The 25,921-nt window shown below is 37.8% G+C and overlaps 1 protein-coding gene across 3 annotated transcripts in view; it reads left to right on the forward strand.

The window, feature by feature from the left end:
* The window catches only part of LOC126198992 (putative helicase mov-10-B.1), a 418,198-nt gene that overhangs the window by 304,501 nt on the left and 87,776 nt on the right, over positions 1-25,921 (forward strand). For all 3 annotated transcript variants that reach the window (XM_049935664.1, XM_049935663.1, XM_049935665.1), the window contains one exon: positions 21,822-22,036. In XM_049935664.1, coding sequence (XP_049791621.1) covers positions 21,822-22,036 — 215 coding nt within the window. The remainder of the gene's footprint in view (positions 1-21,821; positions 22,037-25,921) is intronic.

Here is a 25,921-nt window from a genome sequence, read left to right on the forward strand (position 1 = left end):
AGAATGTAAATACTGTTGAATTACACTGTAAAGCAGAAGTATTGAGCTGTCAATAGGTGCACACAAAAGAAAGAAAACTTGCTGCATTTAGGAGTTATTCTTTAACAAGCTTCAGTAAAATGAAACACACACACACACACACCCTAGCCTCTACAAGGAGAGCTAGACTCTCAGTGCCAATGTTATTCTTCAGCAGATGGACTGCTTGTGGTGGGGTTAGTGTCAGGTGGGTTGGGTAGAGGAAAAGGGAGGCAGGAGGCAGAGAGAGGGCTGGAGTTGGGGGGCTAGCACCTCAGAGGGAGGTTATTGGTTTACTGATTAGGAATGTGGAAGGGAGGAGTGGCAGGAGTATGGCTGAGACAATTGTGGGGCTGGTGGGAAGCAAAACTTGCTGAAGGTGATGTGAACTGGGAGGGGGTGATAGGATGGACATCTCACCCTGGATCCTTCCCACCCCTCCCAAAGTGGTTTTCCATCACCAAATCAACCTAGACAACATCCTAGTCCATCCCTATGCCACTCTCATTCCCAGACTATTGCCAGAGGTGCAAGACCTACTCAAATCTGTACACCCAGCATCTCCTACTCCAGTCCTAACAGGCTTATCATACCCCATCAGAGGCTGGGACACCTGTGAAAGCAGACATGTCATACACCAACTCTGTTGCAAACGCTGCTAGCCTTTTGAGTTGATATGACTACCAACTAGTTGTCCACCAGGATGAATGGGCACTGCCAAACTATTGTCAAGAACAAAGTTGACCTTCCAGTAGTACAACACGCAGCTGAGCACAGCATGCTCAATTTCAAAGTCTGCTTCACAACCTGAACCATCTGGGTCCTTCCCTCCACCATCAGCTTTTCTGAACTGTGCAGATGGGAGTTGCGCTTACAATACATGCTGTGCTCCCGTAATGCTGGCCTCAATCTCAGGTACCTCACAGTCTCTTCACACTCCACCCAACAATTTCCCATTCCTCTGTACTGTCCTTTAACCCCATCTGTATTCATGTCACCTTCATTACGTGTTGTTTCCCACCAGCCGCCATGATCATGCCACATAACTGCCACCCCTCCCACCCACATTCCTAGCATGATGCTGGCTGCCTCCCTCTGAGCTGCTATCCACCCATCCCCAGTCCATCTCCCTGCCTCCCTCTCCCTCTACTCAACCAACCCAACACTACCTCCTCCACAACCAGCCCATCTGCCGAAAACTAACATTGGCACTGTAAGTTTAGCTGCACCATGTAGGGGCTCAGGCATGTGTGTGTGTGTGTGTGTGTGTGTGTGTGTGTGTGTGGGTGGGTGTGTTTACTTCATTTTATTTTACTCTAGCTCATCAAAGGATAACTAGCAAGTTTTCTTTCTTTGGTGTGTACCTACCAGCAACTCAGCACATCTGCTTTTTTGTGAATGATCTCCTTTAATCCTGAAATCATTCCATTATTTTCCATTGATTGATGGGTTTATTTTAGTTCAAGTTTAATTAGTATGATCATGTGTGATTAAACACAATCTGGCACGTAGTTTTTATGTGACAGGATGTTCAAAACTAGCACTCTCTCTACTGCAAAGTGGAAATTCAATTTGGGAAAAGATTCCTTAGGCTGTCTTTAAGCTAATTCTCTGCAATACGTTAGTGCTAGTCCCATTAGGTATGCAGGAGAACGTCTGTAAAATTTGAAAGGTAGCAAAGAAGTACTAGTGGAAGTATAGTGTTGAGGGTGGGCAATGAGTAATGCCTGGCTAGCCTGATCAGTAGAGCATTTACTCACAACAATCAAAGGTTCAAGTCCTGGTACAGTACACCAGTTTTAATCTACCAGGAAATTTCAACGAAGAACACTGCTTATGTCAGCTTTACTCTAACAACCTGCAGCTTACTGCTATAACTGTTTTGAAAGAAGCATTTGCTTTAAAACCTTCAACTTTCTTGTTAATTATTTTCAACAGTCATTTTACAACTTAAAGCATAAAACAGAAGAAGGCGATGTGAATTTGAGAAATAAATTATGTTTTCTATCTTGAATCATACATTATTTTAATTTTCACTGCAAAAGTAGTTCATTATAGTTGCACCTATATGGTGCTCATTGCACAGTCCTAAGTTTTCTCTCTCACGGTAAAATCTATGGTACTTTGTGTACATATGTGTTGTTCAAAAATACGGCATATTTAACACCACATGCAATGGTTAATTAATGGCTGATTGCACGCCACAACAGTCAACTAAAAAAGTACCTCTAACTGGAGTCCAAAACGAAAGCAACAAACTGCTATTTCCCTGCCCTGTGTCTAATTCATGATATAATCATACAAATTGTCATCAACAGATGTCATTATGATCGTGTTCTGCATGGAAGATGGAATTCTGATCAATGGACAGCCACGCTAGTAATGACATCTAAGGGCATCTATCAAATGAGGTAGTGTCCGCATTCGCTGTGTACACAGTCACAGACAGTGCAGTGTGGCACAGAGAAGATGCTGTGGAGGGCCATAGGGAGAATGGCAGCAGGAGAGTTGCAAAATAATGAGGCCTTATGGCTTAATGTGAATCGTTCTGTTGTTTCTTGGATGAGGCAACAGTTTATAGAGACCGAAACTGTATCCCAGAGACCAGGGCAGGGCCGACCACATGTGACGTCAGAAGGAGTGGACCATTATTTGGCTGCAAGGGCAAGACAGTACCACCTTACTACTGCATTGCAACTGGCATCCAACCTCGCAGCAGCCCCTGAAATGTTGTATCGAGGCAAACAGTGTACTTAAAGATTCAGCAGAGTGACCTTAATTGTTGGAGACCTGGTATCTGTTTACTTATGGTGTGTCTTCGCAGAAGGGAATGTCTATAGAGTGGAGCCATCAACATGCACCTGGACAGTCAAGAAGTGGGCCAATATTCTTTTCACTGTTGGATCCCGATTTGGTCTGGAGAATGATTCTCAATGGATTCGCATCTGGAGAGCGTGTGGAACATGCTTTCATGACCGAAACATTGTGGAAAGAGACCGATATTGAGGAGGATCCCTAATGGTGTGGGCAGAGATTTTGTTGACCATTCGAACACCTATTCATGAAACTGTATGTGTGAATCAGCAAGATTTAACTGCTGTCAGGTATTGTGAGGAGATCTTGGGATCTCATGCACAGTTGCTGTGGGCCTATACTTTGTATTGATGGATGATAAATGCGCGACCTCATAGAGCATGGGTGGTTGATATATTTTTGGAAATGGAAGATATTGCATTCATGGCATGGGCTGCTTGCTCTCCCGATTTGAATCCCATAGAGCATGTCTGAGACACACTACAGAGATGAGTTGCATCACGTTAGCATCCACCAACCCTTCTCCAAGACTTGTGAGCAGCTCTGCAGGAAGAATGGATATTATTGCCTCAACATGAGATTGATGACATCATTCACAGCATGTCCCATTGTTGTCATGCCTGTATTGGTGCCAGAGGTGGTCACACCCCACACTGAGCACATTAACCAGTGTCAGAATGTATGTGGAAATCTGTTAAGATGGAAAACTGCATGTTGCAGTTGATTATGTTCTGTATTCTTTATGTTGTTTCTACTTTACTATCACCTGTTTATACTGTTTTGTGATAAAATATATGTAAGCTTGCAAAATGTCTGTTTGTTGCTTTAATTTTGGACCCCAGTATATATCATTCATGTGTTCAAAATGCAGAGATCAATGCCAATAATTGAAGTGTTTACACAATACATTAAATGTAACTGATGATTTTGCTCTCCATATAACTCGTTCCCCCTCCTCTCCCCCAAATGTCTATTGATACTGTAGCATATGTAACACAAGGAGGGAGTGGTGACTATAGTTTTCCCAGAGTCGCAATTTGTAGCAGTAGAAGGCTGGATGCATGTCGTGCCCTCATAGAATCACTAACAGATACTTACTTGGTGTTAGATGATGACTCTGAATTGGTGTAAATCTCAGCTGGGGTTATGGCCAGCTTGTGTCTGTCAGTGAATGTTGTGACAGAAGACCCTTTGATGTCAATGTAGAATGTTTTGTTAAAACCACACCAGTACTGTGATGATTGGAGAGGGTTTTGGTTGGTGCTGTATCAGATGTAAACTTGTTTGCAAGAATGCAAATAGTAGAAAATGAATGGTCACTGGATAGTACGTTCTTTTGAAGCAACCAGCAGAGACTGAGTATCTGTGAGTGTAGATGTTGTGCAAAGTCTGAAGCTTCAGTGATATTGTATCATCTGTGTTAATAATTTTCCAGTGCTTGCTGTCCTTGTCCATACATTTGTTCAGCCATTGTCACATTCAGATCTTCCTTAAAAGCAGTTTGAATGCATAATTGACAGTTCAGCCATTGTCACATTCAGATCTTCCTTAAAAGCTGTTTGAATGCATAATTGACAGTACAAAGGCTGTCAGTGCAATGCTCTCTGGCATAGCATGTGGTAATGGAATCATTTTATGAGGACATTAGTAATGAAGTGGTAGGCTAGATTCTAATTTGGTTTATGCTAAGCAATGTTTAGAGTTCTATAAAAAAACTATGACTTGAAATTGTTACCCTGATGAAAGGTGGCATATATCAAAAGAGGTTGCTGTTCCATCCTTCATCATATGGGACTCAACTAATTAGAGAAACTGTATTTTGTTGCACTGCCAAGCATTGCTCCTGCACACAAATGTCTTGCAATCTTTCCTGATCTATTGGCAGCCTTTTTCACCAGTTGTATAGTATGCCATACTTCTAATGAGAGAGTATGAGGGAAGAGGAAACTGGTTGTTGGCAGAATTCTGTCGTTTTGACTGGTCACACTTGCAACATGGTAGGTCCACAAAGTAGTACTGAGTTTAGTCATGGTACTTAAAAATGATAGAGTAGTAGATGTGACATGCTTCAAGGAATGTCTTTAATTTATTACCTCTTTCATGAGCTTTGTCAAGTGGTAGGAAGACAAGTTCCTTCATAATGACATCAAAGGGAGACATTGTTTCTGTTGGTTAGTTCATCTCATTATTGATATGTTGAATATCTGCTGTGAACTGCACTGTGGAGTCCAAAACCACAACCTCAGCAGTGTCTAGATTCTGATGAAAGGTGAACTTGTGTTGCTTATGATGTGTGATAAAGGTGAAATGTCTATCTTCAGGCATGTGCCTAAACTTTTTGCTTTACACATAGGCTGCATAGAGTTTATGGTAATACATGGTCCAGTTTTTTTGTGGTAGTGGTACTTTTGGATGCCAGTCATGTTGTACACATTATTGTAATTCAATTCTAATGCTGATACATCTACCATAACTGCAAGGAGTAAGTCAGCAAGTGAATGAGCTGATAATGCAGCATCTGCAATAGCAGTTTTACTCTGAGAAAGGACACTTTTTTATCATTTGATTGAATTTTTCTCATGGTTTGGGTGAATTGTTTTGAAATTTGTTGATATGCCATGCCAAATGCATTATTGTGAACAAATCATTTTTAAACCTTTGTCAAATCCAACGAATGGTGTAATTAATGCATTGTTGTTGGCTGAAATAGCTTTCACTGTGTCTAAGTGTATCAGGGTTCATTTGGCATGGGTAATGTTATGGTTGTGGTCTTCAGTCCAAAGACTGGCTTGATGCAGCTCTCCAAAATAGTCTGTCCTGTTCAAACCTCATAATCTCTCTGTAATGACTGAACACTGCATCTATTTGAATCTGCTTACTGCAATCACACATTATTTCTGCCTCTGCAAATCCCCCTCCCCCCTCATGCACATACTTCCTTCCATTGCAGCTGATGCATCCTCAAATCTCAAGGATGTGTGCCATCAACTGATTTCTTATTTTAGCCTAGTTGTGCTACAAATTTCTTTTTTTCCCCAGTATGACTCAATGCCACCTCATTAATTATTCTATGTGCCCATCTAATCTTCAACATTCTCCTGTAACACTTCAAAAGATTCTATACATTGCTTGTCTGAACTCTTCATCATCCATGTTTCACTTCCATACAATGATACACACCATACAAATACATTCAGAAAATACTTCCCACCACTTAAATTTACATTCAGCTTTAACAAATTTCTCTTTTTCAGAAATGATTTTCTTGATATTGCCCATTTGGATTTATTATCTTACATATTTTGGCAATCATCAGTTATTGTGCTACCCAAATAACAAAACTCATTGACAGTCTTTAGGGTTTAAAGTCTTAATCTAATTATGTCAACATCACCTCATTTAATTTGACTATTTTCCATTACTCCTGTTCTACTTTTGTTGATGTCCACCTTATAACCTCTTTTTGAGACATTATGCATTCCATTTATTCATGGTGGGTACCACAACAAGAAATGTATTACAACATAGTAGCATTTTTCTGCTGTATTCATTTTATTGGTACATGACTAGTTTCTGCCTCTTAGGCCATTTTCAAGTAATTTCCTATATAAAAGAGAACACACTAGACCATCTTTAATAACAGAAATGTAATGATATTAATGTTACTCATTATAAAAATAGTTAACTTCAGTACAAAAATTTGCCATTTGCATTAAAATGCAGTGTCCTTAAATTTACATGTTTTGTTCATTTTGATTCACACATATGTTGTCTTATTGTTGTAGTTTGATGACTTGAGAGTTTAGTATGGTTCAAAATTTACAAAGATATTACATTGAGCAACAAATAAAGCTAATCATAAAATAATAATAATAATTAAGCCTGTATATTTTGTGTTTATTTGTGGACAGTTGATAAATAGTAAGAAATAATTCCATTGATATCACGTTGCTGTTATGGAATTCTATTTTTACCACATGAATCTTTCTGACAAGAAGCATCATGACATTTCCACTTGAGCATGCTTACTCTACTCAAACCTTGGTCTCTCTTTACAGTTTTTTCACCCACACTGTTCTTTCCATTACACAGTTGACAATTCCTTGATAGCTCAGGATGTGTCCTGTCAACCAGACCCCCTTTAAATTTTATTTCCCCAATTTGATTCAGTACATCTTTATTGGTTTTTCAATCTACCCATCTATTATTCAGCATTCTTCTTTAGCACTACATTTCAAAAGCTTCTATTCTCTTCTTGCATGATATGTTTACTGTTCACATTTCTCTTTGGGAGAGTAATTATTAATTTGCTTTGTATTAGTAGTTGTGTTGCATCCAGACACACAATAAACGATAAGTTCCATAGATGCTGGTGTTTTCTGCTCCTTTTGTTACAGCTATGGTGATGACGCACATTGAAAGTGTGAACACTCTATGTTGCAGGGGGACCTGAAGATGGTGGATTGTATCACCAACAACCAGTTGCAATTAAATAAAAATAATACACTTAGCTGGTGATTTATTGTTGCTGAACATAAATGAAGACAGTTGCTATGTCAGGACCCATTAAAAGATGAGTGTATGGGAACAATCCCAACATGTTATTTGTTTCTCATCTTTTGTCTGAGAATAGGGACCAAAACCCGGCTACCTATTGGGATACCCTGTGTGGTGATGATCTGTAAGACCACAACTGAACTGATTCCCATTCCAGCTCTCTGCAGTTTCTTTATCTTTTTGACTATTTTCTCACTGTAAACTTGCACCCACCTTAACCTTCTTAAATATACATATTTCACTGCTCGAATATTTCACACTAATATCTCTAATTGAGCCAAGATATCACGGAATTTACAATGAAGGATTCTCTCTGTATAGAGGCCTAAGACCAGGGATAATATCTTGTATAATTTGTTTTTCAGGATGTGGTAAACACAACACTAATGTGCTTTTTCTGACTCTCTCTGAATAATCAGTGTACTCTGCCAGAAATCCTTGCAACAAGTTAGGAAACTTCACAAACAAATTATGTGAGATTGTGCTCTTCACCAGCTGACAACACTTGTCTTGTCTCACTAGACCTGTAGGCTTGCTTATTACTCTGCCCATGTTCTGGATTCAGTCACCCACACTTATTTCTTCCTCGCCTTTATCCAAACCCTCCAAGCCCTCTAGTTGTTTTGTATAAAGAGCATATCTAGTGTGTATTCTTCTAACTTGGTTACCAGTAGGCAAAGAACAATAAGATCCTTCTGCAAGTTGTAACAAATCCTCCACAGCAGCACAAATTGCAGCAGTGGCCAAACTTACTTCCTTTCCAATTGTTATCTTCCATACTCTCGGATTTTGCCATAATTGTTCAATCAGTTCCAGTACATTCCCCTGTGGTTCTATCGCTCTTCTCTGTAGCTTGTAGCATAACTTGCCCCTCCTTAAACATTCCAGATTCTTCATCACCTTATAGACAGTCTGAAATAATTAAGAGAAATATTACCATCTAAAATTTAATCTTGCTTCTTAGTTTATTTTAGTAGTATGTTCTTGCACCCAATCAACCACACTCTGCTATCACTATTTTTGTGGTGCTGCTGGGCCTTTACCACAATGGTCTGGTTTGATTGTGGTGGAAAAATATACTTAACTAATATTTAACCAGTTTATTTTAACAAATAGATTTGAGTTTACAAAAAGCTTCATGTTCAGATCTAGCAACATTAAAATGTTTTAATATGTCTGAAATCGTGTTTACGTTCAAATTATGATTGCTGTTACCCTTAAACTCAGCACTTCTGCTTTTTGAAATACTGTTCAGACAAATTGTATAGTTATTTATTGAGGTGGACTTCTGCACCTCTCCTCTTGCATTTGTGATGGAATATGAAAACTGTTATCAAACCTAAACTTTCTACTAATGATAAAAACTATTTCTTCTGGTAAGAGACACATTATCTTTTGTGTTACAGTTGATGATAAAACGAACACTACATTTACAATTAACATTAGATACCATGTTACATAAACTCAGTTTGATAGTACTAAATACAGTTCTGTACCAATCTTAATAGTAGAATGAATCTTCTTTCTCTCTCTCTCTCTCTCTCTCTTTCTGACATAAGCATGACTGTAGTGTCATGCCTGTTATTCTCAATGGCAAGTTGCACTTCTCCAAGCTGGAATGTCACAGTATGGAATAACTGACAATCAAGCAAGTACCAGAGTGAGTAGCGAAACAACTATTATTGTCCCGTCCTGGAGATGCGTGGGTCTGAAAGGGCCATTGTACACATGCAAACAATTGAACTTCCAAACAGTTTATAGTTAGAAACAAGTTAACTAATAACAAGTACTTTCACCAAGGTGATCATCATTCACTGGCCAAGTAGATTTGTAATACGTGATGTTACCAAACAGAGATGTATTACATAATACTTTTAAAAACTGTAAAATGTTTTCCCAAAATAATATTTTTATAAGCATGGCAAAAATAAATGTGAACATTAACATCTGTCATTTCAAGGCTCAACATTTAAAATCTTTGGTAAAACTAAGCAGTTCTGCAGCAATACAAAAACAATGTTGAATAGGACAATTGTTTAGCCTCTTAACACGTGCCACTTTGTAGCTCAGTTGAAACAGAGAACATTAAATGTTTTCAAGCACTTACTTAGTTCATAAAAATATTAAATGTGAACATTTGTTTAGCCAGTTAACATCTGCTGGTTCAGGACTAATTTAAAATAGATGAGATATCAATCTTTTTTTAAAGCTGAGCAGTTCCTTAATGCAGTAAAGAAAACATGATTGATTTTGAACAGTGTCTAACAAATCAATCACCTTAATCACTGTGATTTCCCTTCCCTGGTGCTCTTTATGTTTGCAGTTGTCAGTCACTGACCACAAACACCAATGTACTTTATAACTTCTGTTCTTCTGTTGCTACATGGCTCCTGTTTCTTGCACACGGAGAGGCTGATGTCTGCTATGCTCATGTAACTAAGCACTCTCATTGCACACATCACAGGTACTACTTCATACGACACAATCAGAACAATCATGGACACCTGCTCTGGCTGACTACCAGGAATTACCATCTCCTACATTTCCAACCCACTGTTATATCTCAAACTGAGCTGAGACAAACAACTTGTTCAGTTTTCATCCTTGGTATAGTGTGTATAAAAAGTATGATAGCGCCAACCTTTGCATATCAGTTATAATATTTCTACTGAACTCAAATATACTATAAGTAATAAAGTCACCTATACATGAAAATGTTTCAGATGAGTTATTGTGCATCCTGTTTTTCCAAATTCATAATTGCTTCATAAAATCTAGAATTTTATTTCTCAGTGCAAAAATAGTTACGTGCTTTCTCCCTGGAGAGACATATTTATCTGACAGCCACTTCACATTTTGGAGGAAATTCATACATTGGGAATTATTTGGAAACTGAAATAGTATTAATTTATTTTTTAACTCTTAAGGGCCATGTCAGAGCTCATCATATTGACAGCCATCACACTTCCATATGCAGTAAAAATGTACTGAAATCAAAATTTGTTTCATCATATACATTTATGAAAAGATGACTGTTAAGTGCATAACTTTCAATCAGATTGATTTTCTTATCCATTAAAGCTTCACAATAAATCATGCAAAAACATTGTTTATAGATCTAACCTAAATACCAAATCCATGTGTTTTTCATGAGATTGCTGCAGCACCTCTATTACATTCTCCAAGAAGTTTATCCTCTTCCAAGTCCATTTCCTCAAAAACTTTGTTCAGCTTTTTGAAAGATCTTCTCATCCATATCATTCACTGCTAATAGCCAACAAAACAGTAAATCGATTCATCCACCAGAATTGCAAATTTTGAACATTCTTTATTTCTTGCAATTGCTCACACTGGTCGTTTATAATTTCCAAAATACATCCACATATTGTATGATTTGAACATGTTGTCCTATGTTTCTTTTTCTTTCCTCCTCCCCCCCTGCCCTCCCACTGCCTCTCCCCCCCCCCCCCCCCCACCACCACCACCACTCCTCTCGTCCAGTCTAAAACTCATTCGTACTTCTGCTGGTGACACAAGATCTTCACCTATGATGCATCATTTATTAACCTTTGCAGTTAAAAAAGAAGGTTCAGAGGAGCAATAGCATGTGCAAATTCACTGAATTAATGAAAAATGTTTGCTTCAAAATAAGCTTCATGCATCCCACTAGAGTAAATGTACAGTCAGCTACCTGTATTAATACTATTCTAACAAATTATTTATTTGAATATGTTTATAAATTTCGTATAGATTTAGGAATCTCTGAACTCTATGCATTATTCATTGAACTACCAAAAACTAAGAAAGAAATTTCATGTAACAAAAGCCATATGAAAAGGAACTTCAATGAAAAAATATTAGTTACATTTAGGAATAAGTTAAGAGAGATCATCAAAATAAAATGAGAAATCAGAGCTCGAACAGAAAGGTTTAGGTGTTTGTTTTTCCCGCGCGCTGTTCGGGAGTGGAATGGTAGAGAGATAGTATGATTGTGGTTCGATGAACCCTCTGCCAAGCACTTAAATGTGAATTGCGGAGTAGTCATGTGTATGTAGATGTAGATTGAACAGCCTTACAACAGCTGTATTTCGAGTAATAGTAAATTTAACAATTTTTTAAGTAGCTTTCTCGAAATATTTAATGAAACTTTTCCACTTAGAGGAAACTCTACAATGAACTGTGAAATATAATAAAAACACATGTTTTACTGAGTGTGTTCATCATTATAAAGTTATATTTTTAAAAAATTGTGAAGGTAGTCAAACAAATGTCAAACAAGGAGTTCATTTTACAACGTAAAAGTAAAACGAAAGCAGTGTGGTCTGTTGTCAAATCAGAGTTAGCTGTTAGAGTTAGTAGTCATGAAATATCTAGGATTAAAGTAGATGATAGCTTTATTGTAAACCCAGGTCAAATATCAGAGTGTTTAAATTAATTCTTCATAAATGTGCCAAAGTCAGATAACAATGTATTAGAGTAAAGTAAATCCCTTTGGAATCAACCAAGAAGTGGAGTATCTTATGGATTTTAAAATGGTCACAATAAAGGATGTGGAAAATGTTATCATTAAAAAGTAAGAACTCTGGTGGGTTGAATGGGATTCCAAATAAAGTGATTAAAACAGTGTGTGGCATAATAGCACCTCCCTTAACTAAAATATTCAACCAATCTTTTGAACAGGTATGCTTTCCCAATGTTTTGAAGTATGCCAAGGTCAGACCCCTGTTCAAGAAAGGGTCAAGGGAAGATGTAGGAAACCCAGTACTTAGCCATATCTGTAACTTTTCCTTCAGGAGTGGTCGGTTTCCTGACCGATTAAAGTACTCGGTAGTGAAGCCACTTTATAAAAAGGGAGACATTGATAATGTTGACAATTTTAGACCTATTTCTATCCCATCGGTGTTTGCTAAAGTTATCGAGAAGGTTGTATATACAAGGTTACTGGAGCATTTAAATTCACATAATTTGCTGTCAAATGTGCAGTTTGGTTTTAGAAATGGTTTAACAACTGAAGATGCTATATTCTCTTTTCTCTGTGAGGTTTTGGGCGGATTAAATAAAAGGTTGCGAACGCTAGGTGTTTTCTTTGATTTAACGAAGGCTTTTGACTGTGTTGACCACAAAATATTACTGCAGAAGTTGGACCATTATGGAGTAAGGGGAGTAGCTTACAATTGGTTCGCCTCTTACTTTAAGAACAGAAAGCAGAAGGTAATTCTCCACAATATTGAGAGTGGTAGTGATGTTCAGTCCCAATGGGGCACTGTTAAGTGAGGCGTTCCCCAAGGTTTGGTGCTGGGGCCACTGCTGTTTCTTAATTATATAAATGATATGCCTTCTAGTATTACAGGTGATTCAAAAATATTTCTGTTTGCTGATGACACCAGCTTGATAGTGAAGGATCTTGTGTGTAATATTGAAACAATATCAAATAATGTAGTTAATGAAGTAAGTTCATGGCTTGTGGAAAATAATTTGATGCTAAATCACAGTAAGTCTCAGTTTTTACAGTTTCTAACTCACAATTCAACAAGAACCGATATTTTGATCAGACAGAATGGGCATATTATAAGCGAGACGGAACAGTTCAAGTTCCTAGGTGTTCTGATGGATAGTAAGCTGTTGTGGAAAGCCCATGTCCAGGATCTTGTTCAGAAACTAAATGCTGCTTTATTTACCATTAGAACAGTATCTGAAATAAGTGACACTTCAACACGAAAAGTAGTCTACTTCACATATTTTCATACACTTATGTCGTATGGTATTATTTTTTGGGGTAATTCTTCTGATTCAAAAAGGGTATTTTTGGCTCAAAAACGGGCTGTTCGAGCTATATTTGGTGTAAGTTCGAGAACCTCTTGTCGACCCCTATTCAATAGTCTGGGAATTCTGACATTGCCCTCACAGTATATATTTTCTTTAATGTCATTTGTTGTTAGCAATATTAGCCTATTCCCAAGAGTTAGCAGCTTTCACTCAGTTAATACTAGGCAGAAATCCAATCTGCATGTGGAATGCACCTCCTTGACTCTTGTGCAGAAAGGGGTGCAGTATTCTGCTGCATCGATTTTCAATAAGCTACCACAAGAACTCAAAAATCTTAGCAGTAGCCCAAACTCTTTTAAATCTAAACTGAAGAGTTTCCTCATGGCTCACTCCTTCTGTTCTGTCAAGGAGCTCCTGGAAGAACTAAAAAATTAAGCAAATTCCAGTGTTACATTGTTGAATTTCTTTATTTAAACTTACGACTTGTCACCTGAATATGTTTTTTTTATATATATTTCATTTTATATGTTTCTACTATCCTGTTATAATTTCATGTATTGACTCGTTCCATGACCATGGAGACTTCTCCTTAATTTGGTCCCACGGAACAATAAATAAATAAATAAAAATAAAATCAGCATATTTCTTTTCTTCTAGTGCTGTCAAAAGTGTTAGAGAAAGTAGCTGCAAACCAGATCAGAAACTTTATTGAAAAAAATGATATTATGATAAGTAATCAATTTGGATTTTATCCAGGAAAAAACACTGAATGCAATTAATAACTTTATTGGAAAGATAGGCAGCTCATTGGGTAAAAAGAGTAAAGTTGCAGGTATCTTCTGTGACCTCATAAAAGCATTTGACTCCGTGAACCATGACTTGCTTATCTACAAATTAGACAAATATGGTATTAAGGACAGTGCTCTAAATTGGCTAACATCATACATACACGACAGAAAACAAAGGGTAACTATCACCTCAGATACAGTGAATTATTATTCTAAATTGAGTACAGTATCACAAGGTGTGCCTCAAGGCTCCATTTTTGGGTCAATCCTGTTCCTGTCCTACATAAATGACTTACCCGTAAATATAAAGTCCCCATCAGTTCTGTTTGCTGATGATACTTCTGTTTTAATTGAAGATGATGATGCAGAAAAAAGGGCTCCATCGTATGCACACCGGATACCTTACAAAACTGGTTCCACTTAAACATTGCAAAAACTCACATGGTACATTTCAAAACCAAACATTCAAAATGTGTGGAACTTAAAATACAACATAACAATCGAGCTAAATGTGTTAAATGTTGAAACTTGCCAGGGTAAAAAAAATCTATTAAATCTGAGTACAGGAGGGTAATAAATAAGTCAAAAATTGAGAAATTCAGGAAATTGTCCAAAAACTTGCACTGGATAGATATTTACAATAAGTCTGACTCAAATGGAAATTATAAAGCATTCATTAATAAAGTTGCCTCCACTTTTGAAAATTATTTCCCCTAAGTTAACTCAAATCACACAGAAGCCAAAAAGTAAACTGTGGACTACACTATGAATAAAGATATCATGTAGGTCAAAAAAGAGACTGTACGTACTATCTAGGAACAGCTCTGATGTTAGAATTGTAATGTATTACAAAGAATACTGCAAAATATGGAAGCAAGTAATCCAGAAATCGAAGCAATTTTATTATGAGAAAAAGATAATTACATCAGGTAACAAAATAAAAACTGAATGGGATATTGTGAAGACGGAGACAGGTGGGGCCAAAAAGGAAGAGGAACAGATAGCTCTAAACATAAATGAGACTTTGGTAACAAGTACACGTAGTGTTGTAAACCTCTTAAACAAGTACCGTATTTACTCGAATCTAAGCCGCACCTGAAAAATGAGACTCGAAATCAAGGAAAAAAAATTTTCCCGAATCTGAGCCGCACCTGAAATTTGAGACTCGAAATTCAAGGGGAGAGAAAAGTTTTAGGTCGCACCTCCAAATCGAAACAAAGTTCATCTAATTGTAATATGAGACACAATTTAGGTCGAATGAATGACGATACAGCTGCCGTAGTTTGGTTCGAGTCATAAGGTTAGCAGTTACGGTTTACCAGGTAGCCATTGCTACGCGTCACGCGCTCCGTCCGTATTTATACGGATAGCCTTCCTTTTTCACGTGCTTCGTCTGGTTTGAATTGATTGCTTATTTTTCTTTGATCTGATAAGTGCCGTTCTCTTTGTTATAGGTGTTTACGTCACTCTAAGCTGAAAATGCATTACTGTACTGTGTCATGCATTGTTTGTTGCATTCTGATAGTGCGTGTTTACGGCCTGTTGCCGCTCGTGGCGTGGCTTGCTTTTGTGCGCGCTACCGCCGCTTACAAATAAAAAATAGAGAGGAATCGTTTCATTAGCGAAACATTTGTTGTTACTTACACTACTGCTTTCTTTGATAATGATCAACAAGAACCAAATAATAGACTGCGTATGATAGATGATGATCTGAACGAAATTTTAGCAAAAATTTTTCTCCGTTTGAAAATCTTTGCAGGTGCCTCTTTAGTTCATTACATTCTGCACAGAAATTAGAGTCATCTTAGATTTAAAAATCTAGTCAGTTGCCGTGCTTCATTTCTGACTGTATCACTATCAGGCATAAGCATAATACAAATATAAAGATGACATGATATGTACACTGCTGGCCACCGTAAATGCAACACCCTGAAGGAAGCATCCGAATCAAGTGAAATTTACACCATAGGTTTGCAGCAATGACATATGCAACTGATTAGAATTTCAGCGCAGACGCACATCACGCGCGCCTGTGGCGCCACCTCTTAGCGCCATTTAAGGCTCGGCGATTTCGACGAGTGTACGTTCGGCACGTGTGTTTACCTTGAGGTTGTTTCACAAGACGATCAGTTATGCCTCGTAGACAACAGCGAACATCGTTTGATCAAGTATCCGAGTTCGACAGAGGAAGGATAGTGGCTTACCGAGATTGTGGATTATCATACAGAGAAATCGCTAGTCGTGTTGGACGAAACCAAACAACTGTAATGCGGATATGTGACCATTGGATGCAGGAGGGTACGACGGACCGACGTGGTCGATCGCATTCACCTTGGTGCACCACTGCACGTGCTGATAGGCAAATTGTGCGCATGGCAGTGACGGATCGCTCAGTGACATCCCGAACCATAGCACAGCACATTGCGTCTGTAACGCATCATCCAGTGTCTGCGCGTACCATTCGACGCCGTTTACAGCAGAGTGGTCTGTCCGCAAGACGTCCATTGCTTCGTCTACCATTGACGCAGAACCACAGACGTCTCCGTCGCCAATGGTGTGATGACAGACGGATGTGGACGGCAGAATGGAATGACGTTGTCTTTACTGACGAGGCACGCTTCTGTCTGCAGCACCACGATGGTCGGATTCGAGTGTGGAGACACCGTGGAGAGATGATGCTGGACAGCTGCATTATGCACCCCCACACTGGTATTATGGTATGGGGCGGTATTGGATATTACTCTCGCACGCCTCTAGTACGCATTGTCGGTACTTTAAATAGCTGGCGCTACATATCCGAGGTGCTGGAGCCAGTTGTCCTTCCTTACCTTCAGGGCTCGGCCACAGCCATATTTCAACAGGATAATGCGCGACCACACGTGACACGCATTGTCCAAAGGTTCTTCGTCAATAACCAGATTGAATTGCTTCCCTGTCTGGCTCGCTCTCCGGATCTTTCGCCGATAGAAAACATGTGGTCCATGGTTGCTCAACGAGTGACCCAGATTACATCCTCAGCTGCCACACCAGATGATCTTTGGCAACGTGTGGAAGCTGCTTGGGCTGCTGTACCCGAGGAACACATCCAACGTCTCATTGACTCAATGCCGAGACGTGTGGCAGCGGTGATCTCCAACAATGGCGGCTACTCTGGCTACTGATTCTGGCAGGAACCACATGTCACAGACGTCTGTAAACGTAATCATTTGATACTTGGTCAACATGTTATCTTCAAAATAAATCTTGTTGTGCTACCTCTTGTCTTTCTTGGTGTTGCATTTACGGTGGCCAGCAGTGTATATTCTTCCATGTTTGCTGTTGTCTCACTCTAGTTTCGTAGTTTATTAGGCAGACAGGATTTAAATGAGATAGTAGCAAACACGAAACAATACATGGCAAAATGTTTATATTCGTATTAATCTTATGGCGAAGAGAATACTACATGTGATTCACAATTCATAAAAGCTCCTATTAGCAACCATCTCTTCTCACAGGTAGGAAAAAATTCAGAACGTAGAGTTGGCCATATTGACAAACATCCCAAACAGTCTTGCCAGTCGGATTTTCATAGCACATTGAAATGCTGCTACATTCGAAGATCAACAATACAGAATTTGTATTTACTTCATTGAATAATGTACCAAAATGCAGTGGTCGAAACTCTGGGCGGAGGAAAAAGGCTCGTCTTCCACTTTTTTTTTCTTAATTTATTTACTGACACAGAGATTTTGGTGCCAGTATTTATCTTTGTGCCTACAAAGCATGCCTATGTGGCGCTACATATATTCGACGGCAGAAGTTAGTTGTGGCGGCACCCACCAACATTTTTCAGAGCTCCCGCTTGCTTTGCACTCGATTCTAAGCCGCAGGTGGCTTTTTGGATTACAAAAACCGGAAAAAAAATGCGGCTTAGATTCGAGTAAATACAGTACTTCATTTCTGTTACTGAGAGCTTGGGGTTATCAGGTTCGGTGAACAGTGCAATGGAGTTTCTGAGACCGTCTTTAAAAATAACTTCAGTAAAATGGAAATGACACTCACGTCTCCCAAAGAAGTAGCATCCATCATAAAATCCTTAAAATCTAAGTATTCCAGTGGGTATGATAGCTCATCAACATAGTTAATCAAAGAGTGCTCATGCGAGTTGAGTTCTATCTTAAGTTATTTGTGTAATTGATCTCTTATCAGCGGCACATTTCCAGACTGTCTAAAATATGCTGAAGTTAAGCCTCTTTACAAGAAGGGGGATAGAGAGATACCATCGAACTACTGACCAATTTCACTTTTGCCGGCTTTCTCAAAAATATTTGAAAAGGTTGTGTTCAAGTGTCTCCTTAAGCATCTGACTGTAAATAATATATTGTCCAACTTGCAGTTTGGATTTCTTAAGGGTTTTGATACAGAGAAAGCTATTTACACTTAGAGTGAGAATGTACTTAATTCATTAGATAATAAATTAGAGGCTACTGGCATTTTCTGTGACCTGTCAAAAGCCTCTGACTGTGTGCACCACAGCATTCTCTTAAGTAAATTAGAATATTATGGTGTCAGCAGCAATGCTGCAAAATGGTTTGAGTCTTATCTACCTAAAAGAGAACAAAGCATATCATTGCGAAATACGCGTGCAGTAATCAGTCAGTCTTCATCTGACTGGGAATTAATTATCTGTGGTGTTCCTCATGGTTCCATCTTGGATCAATTGCTTTTTCTTGTGTACATTAATGATCTCTCATCTGTTACATTGCCAGATGCCAAGTTTGTTTTGTTTGCAGATGATACAAACATTGCAATAAGTAGCAAGTCAAGTACAGATTTAGAAATAGCTGCTAATCAAATTTTCACTGACCTTAGTAAGTAGTTTAAAGCTAATTCTTTGTCATTAAACTTTGAGAAGACCTACTATATGCAGTTCAGAACCTGTAATAGATTTCCTTCCAGCGTGAGTATAACGTATGAAGACATGCAGATCGAAGAGGTTGACATTGTTAAATTTCTGGGATTACAACTCGATAATAAATTCAGTTGGGAAGGCCATACCACAGAATTGCGTAAGTGCCTACACAAGTCTGTATTTGCCTTGAGAATGATGTCAAGTGTAGGAAATATAAATATAAAAAAAACTTGCATAATTTGCTTACTTTCATTCTATTATGTCATATGGGATCATATTCTGGGGCAACTCATTAAACTGAGCAAAAGTTTTTAGGGTGCAAAAGCATGTGGTAAGAATCATTTGTGGTGTAAATTCAAGAACATCTTGTAGAAACCTGTTCACGGAACTTTGTTTCCTAACAACTGCTTCTCAGTATATTTATTCCTTAATGAAATTTGTTGCAAGTAATACAACGCTATTTCCAACCAATACCTCAATACATAGTATCAATACTAGGAATAAGAACAATCTACATAAAGACCTAAAATCACTTACCTTGGTCCAAAAAAGGGTCCAATATTCAGGAACTCACATTTTCAATAAATTTCCAACAATCATTAAACACTTGGTTTCAGATAAAGCACGGCTTAGACAGAGTTTGAAAGACTTTTTGACAGGCAACTCCTTCTGCTCCATAAATGAATATCTTAGCAGAGACTGTTAAGCCAGCTTAAGTAAAAATATTGGTTAGATTTCCGTTTTGACAACACTTGGTCACAACAGTCAAGATTAGGTTATTTGTGTATGATAAATTTATTAATAGTACCTAACAGTGTTTCATTCTGGCAGCATGTTAATTCTGTAAATATTAGCTGTTCCAGTTTACTGCATTGTATTAACCTGTTTCGACTATCTCCGGACAAATGATCAGGGTAGTAAGTATTACATTCAAATGCTTTATGTTTTTATGTTATACTTTCTAACATGTTCCACACCCACGAGAATCATCTCATTTTTTGGGTCTATGGAGCGAAAACTGAATCTAATCTATGAAAGAAGTTGACATGGTCAAATTCCTGGGACTAAATGTGTTTGAGAACTTAAGCTGGAATACACATATGGAGTTCCTATCAAATAAACTAAGCAGTTTTGCATTTACAATGCAAATATTAGCAAATTCCACTGAACTGAGTACATTTTGAATCTATCATTAGATATGGGATAATTTTTTGGGGAATTTCAAGTAGTGTATCTCGAATACTGAAACAGCAAAAGAAAGTTGTCTGATAGATGTGTACTGCAGAGCAAACACAGTCTTGTGACCCATTACTTCGGAAATTACTAATCCTAACTGTTCCCTCCATATTCATTTATGCAATTGTAATTTTCCTTGACAGCAGACAAAAATTATTTGAGGAGAATCATTTTAATCCTACAGATAACACAAGAAATTATGCTGCCCACACACCAGTTGAAATTATGTGTACAGACTCCACAGTATATGGTAATGAAAATATATAACAAGTTAATGGACGAAAACATATTTAATATGAAGCCAGAAATCTTAAAAATGAGGCTACAGCAGATTCTGTGCGAGGTATGGTACAATTCAATAGAAGAATTCATAGAGGATGAAATGGTAATTTGAGCAATGGGTTATTAAATGTTAGATTTTATTGCATGTATATATAACAATATTGTATTAGTATTATGATGCTGTTGGTTAACATCAGCTGTTCTTTGCGTTTGGTGAAATTTTACCATAATTTGATGTGTATCCTGTTTCTGAATCAAGTGATTACAAATAAACCACAATTCACAATGCTCTTAACTGATTCATGTCAACCAATTTATGAGACCTTTTTTTGGATTTTCTGTGATTCCATAGGGCGTTCATAAGCCTTAGCAGGTTTGTTGGAATAAAAAGCACTTTTTGTCTTCAATTTGGTAGGTTTCAAGCGTTCACTCACTAAGCATTGATTACTGAAATGTTTTTCACTTTTTGGATGTGAATACACAGTATTTGCAGTTTTACGCATCTCCACATACTTGTTACTCCAGCCCTTGTGCTTCAGCATCCATAGCTGCAATGTCATCTGTTGTCTTGGTCTTTGACAGATTTAATTATTTATCTTTTCCTAAATTTTTTTTGCATTATGTTTGGCTCTGAAACAATGCCAGCTCATAACATTAACATAGTTCACTCAGTGTTTGAACAAAGAAGCACAGTAGGAAACTAGACAAAACTGAACAACTTTCTAGATCACTGAACATGACTGGTCACAGACTGTTGCCCGCCGCTCGCACACACCAGCTGTAAATCTCAACACAGCTAGTCTGCAAGTGCTATTGTTTGAACCTGATGGAAGTTACCAGTATGCTATTACTTAAACATTGACCAAAGTAGAGCCAATAGAGTCACTGAATGCTACAACAAATGAACATGAACATGTAATTATTATTAATGCCTACTATGAAATGTTTGCAATAAAATATAAGAAACCATGTCCACTGGGAGGTTACAGTTTTTCATCATAACAGATTATGTTAACACTGTTGTTGAAAGTGAAGGATGATATTGTTACTTATGAAAAATACTTTTTCCCAGGTAATTGTGTGACCTGAAACATATTCAAGCAAGCCCCAGCGTGAGAAACCCTAGGTTAAGGCACTTGCATTTAAAAGGAAAAGGATTCAAACCCCAGTATGGGCATCTAGATTTCAGTTTTCCATGGTTTCCCCTAAATAAATTAAGGTAAATGCTGGAATTGTTCCTCTGTAAAGAACATGGCAAACTTTTTTCTCCATCCTTATCTCTGAGATTGTGCTTTGTTGCTGATGTCCTCATTGTAAATAGAACATTAAACCACAATCTTCTGTCTTTCCTCTTTTATTATTTCTTGTACTTTATGCCTTGGTTTTATTTTTGTTATCCATGTATTTCAGATATTTAATTCTGGTGTCCAGGCTATTTAATTTTATTTACAGCTTACATAACATTTCAGGTTAGTCACTGCTGGTATACCAGCTGGTCACTTCACTCACATCTTTGTTGATGAGAGTGGCCATGCCCCTGAACCTGAATTGCTGGTGCCTGTGTGTGGATTGTTAACCAGCAGCTCAAACCCAGGAGAACTAAAAGGCCGTCTTGTTTTGGCTGGTGATCCAAGGCAGTTGGGGCCTATTTTGAGATCTGTTCCTGCTAGCAATTTAGGTCTTGGTAAGTTATGAACAGTAGAAATCATTGCATCTCTCTCTCTCTCTCTCTCTCTCTCTCTCTCTCTCTCTCTCTCTCTCTCCCAGATTGTTCCAGCAATGCCTCGCATGTTGCCCTCATTATCCAGCAACAAGAAACAGAAAAGTATCAGTAAATTATACACTACAACTGTCATGATATAACTATTCAGACACCTGTTCCAGGTAATTATATTTCATTGCCTCTTTCAAGACGGTTGTGAGCCCAAATTGTTCTGTTACTAGTTGCTTTGTCCCCTGTTTCACCACCTTCCATACAGAGTTTAACTAAGATGTCTGTGTTGTAAATATCTGATGTAAATGCAGTACAGCAGGAAGAGACTGCTACAGTAAGATCAAATTAGTATGATACAAAATTCAGATTAAGAAAGCATATTGATGCTGATGGCAAACCTTAATGACTTTCCTTAATATACAGGAGTATTTTTTATAGTGGAGAATTGAAACTGGATATGTAGCTCTCCTAGTTGTATGTCATGTAGATTTCTCTTTTCTGTTTACAAGATACTGTAAGCTCTTGAATTTTCATTCTGTTCTACACACCTTATGTGCCATCCTGAGCTTGGCCGTGTGCTCATATTGTGAGATAGAAAATACTGTCAGCACTTTCCATAAATAAATTTAATCTGTACACTGTCTTGACTACAAACTAGCACTGTACTGCTTAGTACTGTTTACGATTACAACAGCTAAAAGAAACTTAGTATATTAAAAGAGAAACATCTATTTTTTAGGGGGAAGGGTTGGGAGGAATACAGCTGTCACATCCTCATTTCTATTAAATAGATGCATGATGGTGCGAGTGGAGTGGTCTATATTTATGGTACTTCTCATGTACCACTGTGGTGGTGTTATCCTAACACATTACATTCCTCCACAGAAGACCATCAGTGCGCAGTATTACTGTTAGTTTTTGGAGTATCACGTGCAACCAGCTTTGTTAAAGAAGCAACGCCACTTTCTGCGCAACCCACCCATCACTTTGCATGTTAATGTGCGGGCGCATACAGCACAAGTTGTGGCTGCTCTGTTCGGTCGATGGGACTGGGTAGTACTGTACCATCCACCATACTCCCAGGACTGAAGTCCTTGTGACTTTGATTTGATTCCAAAGATGAAGGAACCACTTTGTGGCATTCGCTTCAGAACTGTTGCAGAGATTCGACAGGCAGTAGACCGCTCCATTCGCACCATCAACAGGACAGGCTCTGCTAATAGTGTACTATGCCTTCCACATCACTGGCCACAGGTTCTACACAATGCTGGTGACTACTTTGAAGGACATAAACTGGTGCAAACATGTATATCTTTTGTATCGGTTGTGATTAAATAGTTGCCGTTATTTAAATTCCAACCATCATATTTATTTTCTATCGTTAGCTGATTATATTGGATTTCTTCAAAGAAAATAGTTACCTACATCTGTAATGATGGAGGCCTGCTTAGAATACATTTTTTAGAATACATTTCTACTTGCTCGATCACGTTTTGGGATGTCCAATGGATATACAGTATACTTTATTTACCAAGACAGCAGCTGTCAGTTGGATGACACATGGAAACCCATTTTTTCATGATTTGCTCACAGCAAAATTGACAGATTATGTCAAGGACCATGGTGTTCAGCAACCACCAACCAGCAAGTTCTACATTCATGTGATCAAGGGTAATGTCTGTTGGCAATTTGATTGGTTATGCAGTTTCAGTCATGATGCTAGCACAAAATGAATATGTTGCGCCATTAAACTGTGCCACGTACAAGCCAATGTTAGTCTTTGGCAGCTCACCTGAAGGTGTCTGGCACATGTCCAGGTGAAATAATGTGGTTGTAAGCAATGACCAGTTCCTCTCCAGAAATATCATTGAGTATTCAGTTTGGCAGGAAAAATTCTTGATTTACCCATTTCTACATATCTTGAAACTTTGCTGCTACTCGCCATATAGTAAAAAGGAATTTTCAATCCGAGGTTTGGAGATTTTTTTACATTTTATTTTCAGTTGGTTGGGATTCCTAATTTCGAGCTGTATACTAGATGTGAACTTGGTGAATACATGTGTACCTGAACGCATAACTCCACTCTGAACTGCAGACAAGGAATTTAAATACATGAAACTTATTTTTTTGTTATATTGTGATTGTTCAAATTACAATTCAACTGAAACTGCGTCTATAAGCATTCTCTGCAGAACAATGTGAGATGCATGGCAAAGTATATTTCCCATTATTGCACATATTACAGTTTCTTCCTATTTCATTTACATGTGGAGCATGGGAAAAATGACTTCTAATGCCTCTGTTCATGCTGTATGTAATGTAGCAGAATGGGGCAGTATTAAGCAAAGGATAAGATTCCACACATATTGAAGAGTGTGACACTATCACATAAAGTTTATTCAAAGTTATATACGTGTGTTAGTTTAAACTATGGCATTGTTAGCCTACTGTATTGATGAAAACTAGTTGACTTAAAATGAAATTAAAACATTTTTGACAAGTTTATGGAAATATTTTACTACAAATCAAAACTATGTTGAACAAAGTGTAAACGTAAGGTCAGCTCATCCTTGGTAGAATTTACATGTGGCAGAGTAATAGCAATAATGATAGGGCCCACTGTAAAGACACATGATTAATGTTAGGAACAAAAGTTATGTTGCAGTTGTAAAGTAATTAAGCCTTAATGGTGCCAACCACATGTAAGCAAATCTATTTACCTCAGTGTGAGCCCATTTTCTCAGTCTCCTTCATTCATTACCAGCCATTTTTACAGTACTCCGTCCTTATAATACAGATTCGGGAATAATAACAATTTTTTTTTTTTTTTTTTTTTTAAGACATGAATGAAGCTTATTATTTCCTCTTTAAATACACATCACTTATGGTGCCCTGCTTTGTAATCTTTCATAACCACAATCAAAACTAAAGAAGCTGTTTTCAGGTAGGAAAAAAAATTACCTTGTATGTTATAGAATATTTATTTACACAAATTACGGAGTTCATCTATTTACATACAGAGATCAGCAGCAATTGGTGTTATGCTTTCCCTGTCAGTTCTTGATTCCGAAATAATATGTATATGTTAAATGAATATGAATGACATTTACTGTAAGTGCAAAGAAATGAGAAAAGGAAGGATCACAATAATTTATTTTACCTGTGAATTTGCGCAGGAAGTATATGTGAAAAATATAAAAAATTACGGCAATTACCATACCTGATGCTGATTCAACATAAGTTGGATCTTCAATACTGTCATTGCTGTCAAAAATATCACTCTGTGGGCTACTGCTTGACATGTTGCTTCATCTAAGAAAATGTTCACACTAGTGTTTCACAGTCTATTAGATATTGACTCTAATTAGTCATCTGTGTGATTATAAAGTTGACCTTTTAATCAAATACGCAATACACCATATTGCCAGGAACACACATCAAGAAAATCTTTTGGTTATACGTTAAAATCAACTACAGAAATCTGTGACACATTCATCGAATTCAAAGCACGAGTAGAAAATTAAACTGGTCGAAAAATCAAAATACTTCAAACAGACAATGGAAAAGAGTTCGTCAATCGGTACATGAAGTTATTTTTAAAGAGGAATGGAATTCAACATGAAACAACAACTCCTTACACACCAGAACAGAATGGTGTTGCAGAACGCTTAAATCGGACAATCGTTGAAAAAGCAAGATCAATGTTAACAGATGCAGGTCTAAGTAGACAATTTTGGGCTGAAGCTGTAAACGCAGCAATTTATTTGAAGAATCGATCTCCAACAAAAGCTGTTAAGACTGTCACTCCTGAGGAATTATGGAGTGGTCGTCGGATAAATTTGAGTCATTTACGAA

This window comes from Schistocerca nitens, chromosome 8 (genome assembly GCF_023898315.1).
Source record: "Schistocerca nitens isolate TAMUIC-IGC-003100 chromosome 8, iqSchNite1.1, whole genome shotgun sequence".
NCBI lineage: Eukaryota > Metazoa > Arthropoda > Insecta > Orthoptera > Acrididae > Schistocerca > Schistocerca nitens.